Source organism: Amblyraja radiata, chromosome 13 (assembly GCF_010909765.2).
Source record: "Amblyraja radiata isolate CabotCenter1 chromosome 13, sAmbRad1.1.pri, whole genome shotgun sequence".
NCBI lineage: Eukaryota > Metazoa > Chordata > Chondrichthyes > Rajiformes > Rajidae > Amblyraja > Amblyraja radiata.
In genome coordinates, this window is record NC_045968.1 from 39,118,284 (window position 1) to 39,132,223 (window position 13,940).

Here is a 13,940-nt window from a genome sequence, read left to right on the forward strand (position 1 = left end):
TAGAAAGGTTAGTATGGGAATGGGAGGGGGAGTTAAAGTGTTAAGCAACCGGGGGATCAGGTAGGTTTAGGCGGACTGAGCGGAGGTGTTTAGCAAAAAGATCGCCGAACCTGCGCTTGGTCGCGCCGATATATAGGAGCCCATACCTGGAACAGTGGATACCGTAGATGAGGTTGGAGGAGGTACAAGTGAACCTCTGCCTCACCTGAAAAAGTGCTCGGACATCTAAACATAGTACTCTGTAAAGAATATATTAAATACTAGACCAAGTGCAGACCTGTTGGGTCTGTTCCCCCAACGTGCGGTTGTGGGGGGGGGAGGCGGCATGCAGCGTCACACACACTAACTATCCCCTCCCCCCCCGCACTCACGCTAATTACCCCCCTTGATATTATATTAATATTATTAATTTGCTCCTTTTACCCCATAACCACCCTATCTACTGACGCATAGCCCCCAACTTGCAGTCACATCTAGAGAGGGGCGGGGGTAGAGAGTGTGGGCAGAGGGAGAAGGGGCAGAGACAGAGAGAGAGAGAGGGGAGGAGAGAGAGAGGGTGAGAGTGAGGGGGAGAGAGAGGGGGTGCTGAGAGTGGGGTGAGGGGAAGCGGTGGGGAGCAGGGGGTGAGGGAGGGCGGAGGTTGGAGGGAAGAGGGTAGGTGGTGTGGAGGGGAGGGGAGGGGGGGGACAGAGGAGGAGAGGAGAGGGGGGGAGAGAGGAGAGGGGGGGGGAGAGGAGAGGGGGGGGGAGAGAGGAGGGGGGGAGAGATGAGAGATGGGGGAGAGAGGAGAGGGGGAGAGGAGGAAAGGGGGGAGAGGAGGAGATGGGGGAGAGGAGGAGAGGGGGGAGAGGAGAGGGGAGGGAAGAGAGGAGAGGGGGGAGAGAGGAGGGGGGGGGAGAGGAGAGGGGGGGGGAGGAGAGAGGGGGGGGGGGGGAAGAGGAGAGGGGGGGGGGGAGGAGAGAGGGGGGGGGGGGGGGAAGAGAATCCCAAACCCCCCAAACAACCATTTGCAGGCAGTGCTTTTTGCCTTCAAACTAACCATAACAATATTTTCATTTTCAAACCAAATTAAGGGTATTTACTCACAGCTGTGTAGACATTTGTTCAGTCATTCAGAGCTCAGACCTCCATGTTGTAGAGACTGATTTTATAGTCCCTCCCCCATCCCACCAGCAGGAGCAGCAGAGAGAATGGGGAATTTTGTAAAAACATTAATATCTCTGTCATATTTCATCGACGGGAAAAATCCTCGGCACACATGCGGCGGAGGGGGGCTCTGAGCGAGGTGGCCAAAAATGACGGCCGTAGGTGGCGGCGTTCTCTCGGAAATCGCAGCACAGATCGCCAAAAGCGGTCAAGAACAGAGTTTTAGTAATATAGATATTATTATATAATAAATGAAAAACAAAGTTCAGTTTTCGTATATAAACACACACACACGGCAGGAGAGAGCACAACAATCTGTGTTATTTTGAGAGAACATTTAAACCAGGCGATCTGCTTGCACATAAAAATACCATCAGATGCAACACTTCACTGCTTCCCAACTGACAATAAATGGTCTCGGTGGTCTCATTATTTTTGGGTGCAGGAGCCTGTAAACATAGAGCACACTGTCGGTGATTTACCTCTCTGAAAGTCAACAAATCAAGCTGCTAAAGAACAATAATTCTGTCAAACGGGTCAAATGGAGTCTGTTTCCCCCTCTGGTGCAAGGCCGCTGGGCATTTGCATGAGATTTAATAAATTTATGGATGATGCGTGGTGTGAATTAAGTGGTTTCTACTTGACCTGGAATCAAAATGTATTGGCAGCAGGATAATTTATTTTAAGTCCCACTTGTCATGTTAAGCAACATTGTGTATCTATCCTCTTTCGAGCCTCAAGCATAAAAGTCATTGCTGATACTCAAGTGCATTATTATGGAAGAAATAACACCAGATGAAAAAGGATCCTGACCCAAAATGTTGCCTATCTATATCGTCCAGGTATGCTGCCTGACCTGTTGAGTTACTCCATCACTTTGGGTTCTAACACCAATCATGGCATCTACAGGGCCTATGCACAAGACTTTAACTTGAGCTTTCATTTAGGGCATATTGAACTCACACAAATTATGTATATTGTGAATGGTTCCCACAAGGTGCTCAGATGACTTAAAGAAGTTAGACACAAAAAGCTGGAGTAACTCAGCAGGTCAGACAGCATCTCTGGAGAAAAAGAATGGGTGACATTTCAGGTCGAGATTCATCGGCAGACCAGATACTTAAAGAAGTACTTGATGCCATCTCAAGCATGGATAAGTTAGTAACCAATTCAGCGGTACTGAATTCATAGGTTCATAAGTCATTTGAGCAGAATTAGGACATTCGGCCCATCGAGTCCACTCCACCATTCGATCACGGCTGATCTATCTTTTCATCTCAACCCCATTCTCCTGCCTTCTCCACATAACCCCCGGCATCCTTACCAATCAAGAATCTGTCAACCCCTGCCATAAACATATCCTAAGACTGCCTCCACAGCCATCTGTGGCAATGAATTCCACAAATTCACCACCCTCTGACTAAAGAAATTCCTCATCTCCTTCCTTTAATTCTGAGGCAGTGCCCTCTGGTCTTAAACTCTCCCACTAGTGAAAACATCTCCTCATTCACTCTATCCAGGCCTTTCACTATGTGGTAAGTTTGAATGACGTCTCCCCTTCATCCTTCTAAACTCCAGCAAGTATAGGCCCCGTGCCATCAAATGCTAATCATACATTAACCCAATCATCCCCGGAATGATTCTCATAAACCTTGGACTCCTGCATCCCATTTCTCTGGTATTTTACTTGCCTCCCAACAACATTAAGGGGGTGGCAAGAGAACTGTTTTGAGAATTCTACTCGCAAGAGCTTTTGTTAACTTATCTCTAAATCCTGCACAAGAAATGTGTAACTAATGCATCTTTCTCTTATTTCACCCCAGCTTCAGCTCTTTAGCTTCACTGATAAGGCAAAGCTCCAGCAGTTTGTGATGGAGCAGATACACTGTGTAAGTACAAAGACGAGATATAATTGCCCCTTCAATCCATGGTCAATGGTGTTTTATTGTCACATGTGCAAAAGCACAGTGAAATTCTTAGAGTGCATGCAGTTCAGTAAAGTCTTGCCATCCTAAAGCACAATCCCCAAATAGCAAAGGGTACAGAAATAGTTCACTAATGGGGCTTTTTCACGGGGCGAGTTGACGCAAGATGTCACCAGAGTGAAGTGGTCGTGGTCCAGCACGAGTCTCGCACGATATAACGGGGGGTAGATAAAGAGTTCCCACGGTACTCGGCATTTCTGTTATTTGTGCGAGTGACTTGTCCATCTCCCGAGCTTTCGCGTTAAATCTTGAATGAACATCGTGAACTACACGTGACACAAATGATGTAACTTTTTTTCACACACTATAAATATCCTCCCTTGGTTGAATTGGCTCATTTGGAGACATGTTTTACTGTGTATGTGGGAGACACAGATGGACTGAGCACAGTACCTCGGTCTTACTGTGTGTGGGAGAGGGGGAGAAAGAGACGTACACTCACAGAGGCAGTCTCTCAGCCTGTGTAAGAGGGAGGGAGAGAGAGAGAGAGGCACACACAAGGTGGATGTGAAATCTCACCTGCCTGTTTCAGTGACAGACACCCGCCGCCAGTAAATGAAGACATCCCCATCTGTCTCCCCCTCCTCTCCCTCGACTATAATCTTTAAAAGGGACTTCAAAAGGGACTTTACTGAAAGGTTACGCATTTATCGACCACAGGCAGCATATCAGAAGGGTCTAAAGAATAGGTGGCGATTCGAATCGGAACCCTTCTTCAGACATCCTAATCGGAATTGAGTCTGAAGATGTGTCTCGTCCCGAAACATCAGCTATTTTTCTCCAGAGATGCTGCTTGACTCGCTGAGTTACTCCAGCGTTTTGTGTCTGTCTTCGGTTTAAACCAGCATGTGCAGTTCACTCCTTACACGGGTCTCTGGAGAACATTGATTGGTAGCGTTCCGGACCCTGCTTCGGAAAGGCATCGATCGCTAGTCGGCGAGGACTCCGAGCTGTATCTCTCAAAGAAGTACATGTGAAAAATTTCTCACGGACCATAAAAATGCGTAACCTTTCAGTAAAGTCCCTTTTAAAGATTATAGTTATTTTCTTGAATCTCATTAACATAACTCATGAATAAATTGATGTCCATATGCGGATGCAAATCTTTATTTTTATTTATTTTTAAAATTCAATCCCACAGAAGACAATTTTTACTCACCTTCTGTCCCCTCTGTCCAGCTTCCGGGTTCACCGTTCGCAGGAGTTCCCACGGTACCCGCAAGAGTTATTACGGATATCGCACTGGCCACTACGTCCATATAATGTTGCAATGCTCAACCACAAGTGTACAAGTCACTCTTGGAGAAATTCAAACTTTCTTGAAATTTCTCCCGAGTGACCAAGATACACGATTACCTGCTGTTAGCGCTACGGTGGTCCACGGTGGTCCACGAATGCCGTACTGTTATCGCACGAGGTTCCCACGATGTTAAACTCTGGTTAACTCTTGCGTCAAGTCGCCCCATGAAAAGGCCGCTTAAGAATGCATGCAAGAGGTGCCAGGTTTTGACACCATTTTCAAAGTCCAGTCCGGCCTGTGCTCGAGGTCTTATGGAGCGGTGCCAAATCCAGGCGAGCCCCAAGCTACTGCAGGGCCTCCAGCCTCTACCCGATCATCCAGCAATCTGACGTCCCTCTCCTCACCCGTCCACCTTTGTCCCCTGCGGGCAGACCTGAGTGCAGAAGGCAAGACCCAGGTTCACTCTCCTACCAGCCTAGCTTCTCGTGTCCGTCGTTGCCGGCTCCCACCCCTCCGGTCTATGGTCTTTAGGCACTGGGTCTCTATTCCTTGGTGCGCAGGAGAATGAAGGGTAACATTATAGAGGTGTATAAAATCATGAGAGGATTAGATCGGATAGATGCACAGAATCTCTTGACCAGAGTGGGGGAATCGAGGACCATAGGACATAGGTTCAAGGTGAAGGGGAAAAGATTTAATAGGAATCTGGGGGGTAACTTTTTCACACAAAGGTTGGTGGGTGTATGGAACAAGCTTTCAGAGGAGGTAGTTGAGGCTGGGATTGTCCCAATATTTAAAAAAACAATTAGACTGGTACATGGATAGGACAAATTTGGAGGGATATGGACCAAATGCAAGCAGGTGGGGCTAGTGCAATTGGGGCATGTTGGCCGGTGTGGGCAAGTTTGGCCAATTGGCCTATTTCCACACGGTATCACTCTATGACTCTCTATGACTATAACACATGGCTCTGTCTTCTGGGTTTGCTGAGAACTATATTCCGCACTCCGATTCACCAAAACCCCAATGCGGACATTGGACTTTGTCTATGGAATTGTTGCGTTATAATGCTGAGAACTGTATTCCCCACTACCTTCCCCATTACTGTATCTTTTGTACTTGTATACCATTATATAGATAAGGGGAAGATATGGAGTGATTATCTGGCTACAAACAAGCCAGACGCTAGTCAAGAAGTTTGGCTTGATTGTATTTGTGTATAGTATTATCTGATCTGTTTGGATAGCATGCAAAACCTTGCTCCCACCACCCTCCTCTTCCTTGTGCCCTATGTGGATTCAGGCCCAATTCTCCCCTTCCATCAGAGTTGGACACAAAATGCTGGAGTAACCAGTGAGACAGGCAACATCTCTGGAGAGAAGGAATGGGTGATGTTTTGGGTCGAGACCCTTCTTCAGACTGAAGAAGGTTTCTACCCAAAACATCACCCATTCCTTCTCTCCAGAGATGCTGCATCTCCGGCTGAGTTACTCCAGCTTTTTGTGTCTATCTTCGATTTAAACCAGCAACTGCAGTTCCTTGCTACACATCTCCCCTTACCCCAGCCCCTTCCAATTATATCCCTTCCCCGGGCTTCACAATTTGTTCCACTTCTCTCCTTATCTCACGCTTTTTAACTCTGGCCATTGTCCAAACCCCCTGCCTACTAACCTCCTGCCCCCCCCCCCCCCCCCCCCCCCCCAGCCTCATGTACACTTGCCAAGCTTTGTCCCGCCCACACCTGTCTTCTTCCCACTCCCCCACCTTCCCCAGTCCGAAGAAAGGTCCCAACCCGAAATGCCACCTATCCATGTCCTCCAGAGACTCTGCCTTGATCGCTGAGTTACTCCAGCACTTCATCTTTTTTTTGTAAACCAGCAACTGCAGTTCCTTGTGTCTTTGTATTTAAAAGCTAAATAACAAAACCCAAAGGAATGTGATATGGACAGCTTCAGAAATCTTGCAACAAACATTGTAGTCAAGTGTTATTGAAATTGTGGAGTTTATTATGAACGTGAACTAACCCATTCTTTTCTCTGCAATTAGTTTAAAGGTGAGGGAAGTCATGGGGCCATTCTGTTCCTCTACAGTCTACTCTTCTCAAGGACTCTGGAAAAGTAAGGGATCAGAGTCGATGGCAATACTGTGGACCTTGGCTTTACTGTAGACTTTAGAGATACAGCGTGGAAACAGGCCCTTCGGCCCACCGTGTCCACACCAGCCAGCGATCACCCCGTACACTAGCACTATCCTACACACTAGAGATGATTTATAATTTTACCGAAGCCAATTAACCTCCAAACCTGTGTGGCTTTGGAGTGTGGGAGGAAACCGGAGCACCCGGAGAAAACCCACGTGGTCACAGAGAGAACGTACAACTCCATTCAGACAGCACCCATAGTCATGATCGAACATGGGTACTGAATTGGATGATCAGCCATGATCATATTGAATGGCGGTGCAGGCTCGAAAGGCCGAATGGCCGACTCCTGCACCTATTTTTCTATGTTTCTATGAACCCTTGTCTTTGGTGCTCTAACTCTACCGCTGCGTCATTGTGCCATCTAATTCACTAACTTTATTTTGGCACCATAGATCGAATTATTCAAGAAATGTTCAGAGGAAAATAAGAAAAAGAAAGCTTGTCTATAGTTGAATTGTCTATGAATGAGTAACATGTATATCCTGAAGGATAACTCGGCGGGTCAGGCAGCATCTCTGGAGAAAATGTGACGTTTCGGATCGGGTCTGAAGAGGAGTCCCGACGCAACACATCACCTACCCATGTTCTACAGGGATGCTGCCTCACTTGCTGAGTTACTCAAACACTTTGTGATCTTCTTTGTAAACCAGCATATTTAGTCCTTCGCCCCCGCCATTGATCACCTGTTCACACTAGTTCTACGTCGTCCACTCACTACACACTAGGGGCAATTTTGCAGAGGCCAATTAACCTGCAAAACCGCACGTCTTTGGGATGTGGGATGCAACTGGAGCACCCGGGGGGAGATCAATGCAGTCACAGGGAGAGCCTTCAAACTCCACACAGACAGCACCAGAAGTCAGGATCGAACCTGGGTCTCCGACACAGTCAGGCAGCAGGTCTACCCGCTTCACCACTGTGCCGCCCAGTAAATGCCTCTGCAGGAAGGTGATGCATTAGAAGCCCCATGTTGTACAGTGTTTAGATGTGGGCCATTCCATTCACACCACCGTTATGCTTTGCGTCCATTTATTGTTCAATAGTGAAGAAGGTGAAATGTATATTTATGATCGCCTTTTGTCCTTTTGTATTGTTCAAGCTTTTTTGTTTTAGTTTTTGTTTAGTCTTAGAGATACAGCATGGAAACAGGCCCTCTGGGTAACTGAGTCCACACCGACCAACAACCACCCCTACCCTATCCTATACACTACGGACAATTTACAGAAGCCAATTAATCAACAAACCTGCATGTCTTTTCTCCTCTATCAGTAAGCTTCATTCCTAAGAAAGAAAGCACAGTTAATTTTGACTAACTACTTCACAGTCTTAAGCCCCAGCAAGTTTGATTAATATAAGCAAACAGCGTAAAGTGCAGTGTGCCTGTGGATTTCTTTGGCTTCGTATTCAACTCCTAATTAAATTATTCTTTATTACAGGCTGCATAAAGATTTAGATCACACAACCCCCTATCTCCTGCAGTTAAGCCTCGGTAACTTCACTTGTCGGCAAGTAAGTATTAATATCATAAAATATGCTGCATTAAACGATTTCTCCTCATTCCAGTCATATATGGCCTACTCCTTATGTCCAGACTGACAGAAGGGGCCAAATGTAGGCACAAGGTGATGCAGTAACTCGGGAGAAAAAGGATGGGTGACATTAGATTAAAAGTACAGGGGAGGTGGGGGAACTGGGGGTAGAAAAAGGCCAGAACAAATCCGGGCCGGCAACAGATGACCAAGGGAGGGTGGAGCCCATAATGGCCCATTGTTCACTGCGGTAGAGATGATAACGAAGGGATACAAGGATGCGAACAGTGGAACTAGTAGAACGACTAGGGTGGGGAGGGAGAGAGCGGATGCAGGGGTTACTTGAAAGGAGAGAAATCAACATTGATACCGCTGGGTTGTAAGCTGTCTAAGCGAAATATGAGGTGCTGTTCCTCCAATTTGCGTGTGGCCTCGCTCTGACAGTGGACAGGGCACCGGACAGAAAGGTCGGTATGGGATTGTTTGGCTATCGGGAGATCACATAGGCCAAGGCAGACTAAACATAAGTGTTCAGTGAAACAGTAGCTCAATCTATGCTTGGACTCGCCGATATATAGGAGACCACAGCAATGGATACAGTGGATGACAGAAGGAGCTCCTGGTATCCATTCTGTTAACACTTCTCAGAACCCTACATGAAACCACCTCTCATCCTTCTAAGGAGACACAAGGAACTGCAGATGCGGGAATCTTGAGCAAAACACTAACCGCTGGAGGAACTCAGTGGGTCAGGCATTATTTATGGAGGGAATAGACAGATGTTGGTACAGGTTGGGGATCCTTCTTCGGACTCGTCACCAACCCACAACATTGCCTGCCTATTCCCTCCACAGATGCTTCCTGACCTGCTGAGTTCCTCCACCAATTTTGTTTCCCAAAATCCATTGAGTATCATTTAATCTTCCTCAATCACGCAGTCACTAGGGCAATCAAATCATACCAGTAATCAGAGGGGCAGGTGTTCCATTGTCCTGAGGTAGGTAGCTGCCTCTTGCATCTAACCAATGCTGCCAGCATGTGATCGCACGCAACTCATCATAGTTCAATGCAGTACAGAGACTAGCACACTGCAGGGAAATGCCTGCAATCACAGAATGGGTTTGGTAGCTGGATTTCTAGGAGAATGCCTTTTCATTGTTGAGTCATAAAGTTAGCCACAGCGAAAACACGACTCAACAACAGCTTTTTGAGCCTACACAAAAATGCTGGAGAAACTCAGCGGGTGCAGCAGCATCTATGGAGCGAAGGAAATAGGCGACGTTTCAGGCCGAAACCCTTCTTCAGACTGATGGGGGGTGGGGGGGAGAAGGAAGGAAAAAGGTAGGTGGAGGAGCCCGAGGGCAGGGGGATGGGAGGAGACGCTCGAGGGTTAAGGAAGGGGAGGAGACAGCAAGGGCTAGCAAAACTGGGAGAATTCAACGTTCATGCCATCCGGACGCAAGCAACCCAGGCGGAATATGAGGTGCTGTTCCTCCAATTTCCGGTGTTGCTCACTCTGGCAATGGCAGGAGACCCAGGACAGAGAGGTCGGATTGGGAATGGGAGGGGGAGTTGAAGTGCTGAGCCACCGGGAGTTCAGGTAGGTTATTGCGGACTGAGCGGAGGTGTTCGGCGAAACGATCGCCCAACCTCCGCTTAGTCTCCCCGATGTAAATCAGCTGACATCTAGAGCAGCGGATGCAGTAGATGAGGTTGGAGGAGATACAGGTGAACCTTTGTCGCACCTGGAACGACTGCTTGGGTCCTTGAATGGAGTCGAGGGGGGAGGTGAAGGGACAGGTGTTGCATTTCTTGCGGTTGCAACGGAAAGTGCCCGGGGAGGGGGTGGTATGGGAGGGAAGGGAAGAATTGACAAGGGAGTTGCGGAGGGAGCGGTCTTTGCGGAAGGCAGACATAGGGGGAGATGGGAAGATGTGGCGAGTGGTGGGGTCACGTTGGAGGTGGCGGAAATGGCGGAGGATTATTTGTTGTATTTGCCGGCTGGTGGGGTGAAAGGTGAGGACTAGGGGGACTCTGCCCTTGTTGCGAGTGCGGGGATGGGGAGAGAGAGCAGTGTTGCAGGGGTATGGATGAGACCCTGGTGCGAGCCTCATCTATGGTGGCGGAGAGGAATCCCCGTTCCCTGAAGAACGAGGACATTTCCGATGCCCTGGTGTGGAACGTCTCATCCTGGGAGCAGATGCGGCGTAGGCGGAGGAATTGGGAGTAGGGGATGGAGTCTTTACAGGGGGCAGGGTGGGAAGACGTGTAGTCCAGATAGCCATGTGAGTCAGTTGGTTTGTAGTGTATGTCGGTCAGAAGTCTGTCCCCTGCGATGGAGATGGTGAGGTCAAGGAATGGTAGGGAAGTGTTGGAAATGGTCCAGGTGTATTGGAGTGCCGGATGGAAGTTGGTGGTGAAGTGGATGAAGTCAGTCAGTTGTGTGTGGGTGCAGGAGGTGGCCCCAAAACAGTCGTCAATGTAACGGAGGTAGAGGTCGGGGATGGGGCCCTGGTACGTATTGAACAAGGATTGTTCAACGTACCCGACAGAGGCAGGCGTAGCTGGGGCCCACGCGTGTGCCCATAGCTACGCCTTGTGTTTGGAGGAAATGGGAGGAGTCAAACGTAAAGTTGTTGAGGGTGAGGACCAACTCCGCTAGGCGGAGGAGGGTGTCAGTGGCTGGGTATAGATTGCTCCTCTGGTCGAGGAAGAACCGGAGGGCTTTGAGGCCATCCTGGTGGGGGATGGAGGTGTAGAGTGACTGGACATCCATGGTGAAGATGAGGGGGTGAGGGCGTAGAGAGTGGAATGCGTGGAGGCGGCGGAGAGTGTCTGAGGTGTCTAGAACATAGGTGGGAAGGGATTTGACCAAGGGGGATAGTATGGAGTCAAGGTATGTGGAGATGAGTTCGGTTGGGCACGAACAAGCAGAGACAATGGGTCTGCCGGGAGAGCCGGGTTTGTGGATTTTGGGGAGAAGGTAAAAACGGGCCGTGCGGGGCTGGGGAACGATGAGGTTGGAAGCTTGGTCGGGCAGGGCGTGGGAATTGATGAAGTCGGTGATGGTGCTAGATATGGTGGCCTGGTGCTCGTCAGTGGGGTCATGGTCCAAGGGTAAGTAGGAGGAGGTGTCCGAGAGTTGGCGCGTGGCCTCAGCTTTGTAGAGATAAAGCTTTTTGAACCTTTTGGCTTGCTTTCTAGGCACTTATAAATCTCATGCTCACTGGAAGAGCCAGTCCAAACGTTTTCAATGGTGACCTTCAGTCTGATGACCAGGGTAACTTGCTGAGAGATCCACAGCATGGAATCCTTACTCGAGGTGATGTGGGCTACCTCTACTGGAATAGACACGAGATGGACCGTGATAAACTCCCACAGGCAAGTTCTTGTTTGTTCAAGTTGCTCAACTGGGACTCTGTATTCTCAAAAGGGAAGAACAGGGAAGATTATATTTCCATTGGAGAGGCACAAAGTTCCAGAGGTCTATTCCGCACTGCGATCCAGGTCTCCAGGGACAATCAGCCTCTTGACCCACCCTCCACAACTCTAACCACAACCCTACTTCAGCACTGAGCCATGACGGAATTTTCACTGCTGGTTTTATTCTGCATGCTTTGGTTTATGCACTAGCATGGTCTAGTCTACTAAGAACAGCTGGATAACTTTACAAGGAGGCTGCCGGGACTTGAGGGCCTCAGTTATAGGGAGAAGTTGGGCAAGTTAGAAATTTATTCCTTGGAGCACGGGAAGCTGTGGGGCAGCATGGTGGCGCAGCGGAAAAGTTGCTGCCTTGCAGCGCCAAATAACCGGATTCAATCCTGACCTCGGGTGCTGTCTGTAGGAGTTTTACATTCTCCCTGCGACCATGTGGTTTTTCCCCAGCTGCTCTGGTTTCCGCCAACACTTCAAAGCCAAAGAAGTTCATAGGTTAATTGGCCAGTAAAATTGCCCCCAGTATGTGGGGTAGTGCGAGTGTACAGGGTGGTCGGAGATTCGGTGGGCTGTTTCCATGCTGTGTGACTCTATGACTCTAATTGTGGTCTTTCACTGTTGCAGCCAACAAACGATGATAGAGACGGGTGAAGCAGTGAAACCAAACATATTGGCTTTCTGTGTGTTCATTTCATCTGAGCTTACAACAGAGATAGAGGCCTTTCAGTCACCAGACCTGTGCTGGCTATTTCAAAGACCAACTTGTCCCATTTTGTGGGCAGGTGGAACGAGTGTAGATGGGACATTTTAGTCAATAGACAATAAGTGCAGGAGCAGGCCATTTGACCCTACGAGCCATTCAATGTGATCATTGCAGATCATCCCCAATCAGTACCCCTTTCCTGCCTTCTCCCCATATATCCTGACTCTGCTATTTTTAAGAGCCCTATCTAGCTCTCTCTTGAAAGCATCCAGGGAACCTGCCTCCACCACCCATTGTGGGCAAGTTGGGTCTGTTTCCTTGCTATATGACTCTGTGACACGTTATTTAGGGTGATGGTGGTGTATCTGAAGTGCCTATAAATCTGCAGTAAGACATTGTTCCAGTTCATATCTGGTGTCTTTGTAATATCAACTCTTAACTCATGTACTGCATGTAGTTGCAAGTTCTGCTGCCATGTTGGCATCCGGTTGCTAAGATACTCACAAAAGACTGATCAAATATGTCACCAAAAGAAAGCTGATAATTTGCCTGTCGAACATTTGTACATTTTTATCAAGATTCTTCAAGGCTTCTCAAATGCATCTTACACTCAACTTGTGCGTGATTTAGTTGGATATGCATCAATTATTGTTTTGTATGTGTACCTAACATCTCCCAGGACTCCTTTTAAGTTCAATCATTGAATCCTCTTAAAAGGCACAGACTGACCTGAACCACTCTGAATGCATGCACAACAATTGTTTGTTGTAAGACATGGTGATTCACAAACAAACATGAAAGAGTGTAGGAACGAACTACAGATGCTGGTTTAAACTGTAGACACAAAATGCTGGAGTAACTCAGCGGGTCAGGCAGCATCTCTGGAGGGTTGGAATGGGTGATGTTTTGGGTCGAGACCTTTCTTCAGACTTCGGAAGAAAAAGGAGACGTCTTCGGAAGAAGGGTCGCAAATCAAAACATCGCCCGTTCCAATCCTCCAAAGCTGCTGCCTGACCCGCGGAGTCATGTTTTCTTCTCTCCAGAAACATGAAAGAGTTCTACTTAATCCCACACATTTTAAGAATGTTATATTGGTGGTACTCCAAGTGCCTTCTTGTGGCAATGGAGCTAAATTTCTAATTCAGGTAGGTGAGATTTTACAAAACTCTGGTTTTCACATGGAATGCTGCAAGTGCCTTTGAGAAAGTACTGCTGCTTAAAGAAAGGACTGAAACAGGGAAGCATTTGTTCGGTGGTAGAATCTGGGCAATTTTTAGTGGCCAATCAATCTATGAAACCAACATGTCTTTAGACTTTAGAGATACAATGCAGAAACAGGCCCTACCTTCACCGAGTCATCACTGCCCAGTGATCACCTCGTACACGAGCACTATCGCGACACAGTAGGGACAATTTACCATTTATTTTACCGAATCCAATTAACCTATAAATGGTTGCACAAGGAGATACAAGGAACTGCAGATAGTGGTATCGTGAGAGAGTGGCACAGTAGAGCAGCGGTAGAGTTACTGCCTTACAGCGCCAGAGACATGGGTTCGATCCTGACTACGGGTGCTATCTGTTCAGAGTTTGTATGTTCTCCCTGTGACCGCATGGGTTTTCTCTGGGTGCTCTGGTTTCCCACCACATTCCAAAGGTGTACAGGTTTGTAGATTAATTGACTTTTGTAAATTGTTCC

At 48.0% G+C, this 13,940-nt stretch overlaps 1 protein-coding gene across 2 annotated transcripts in view; it reads left to right on the forward strand.

Moving 5' to 3' along the window:
* mindy4b (MINDY family member 4B) overlaps positions 1-13,940 on the forward strand; it is a 46,084-nt gene that overhangs the window by 26,417 nt on the left and 5,727 nt on the right. For both annotated transcript variants that reach the window (XM_033031841.1, XM_033031842.1), the window contains 4 exons: positions 2,970-3,035; positions 6,418-6,488; positions 8,011-8,083; positions 11,308-11,484. In XM_033031841.1, coding sequence (XP_032887732.1) covers positions 2,970-3,035; positions 6,418-6,488; positions 8,011-8,083; positions 11,308-11,484 — 387 coding nt within the window. The remainder of the gene's footprint in view (positions 1-2,969; positions 3,036-6,417; positions 6,489-8,010; positions 8,084-11,307; positions 11,485-13,940) is intronic.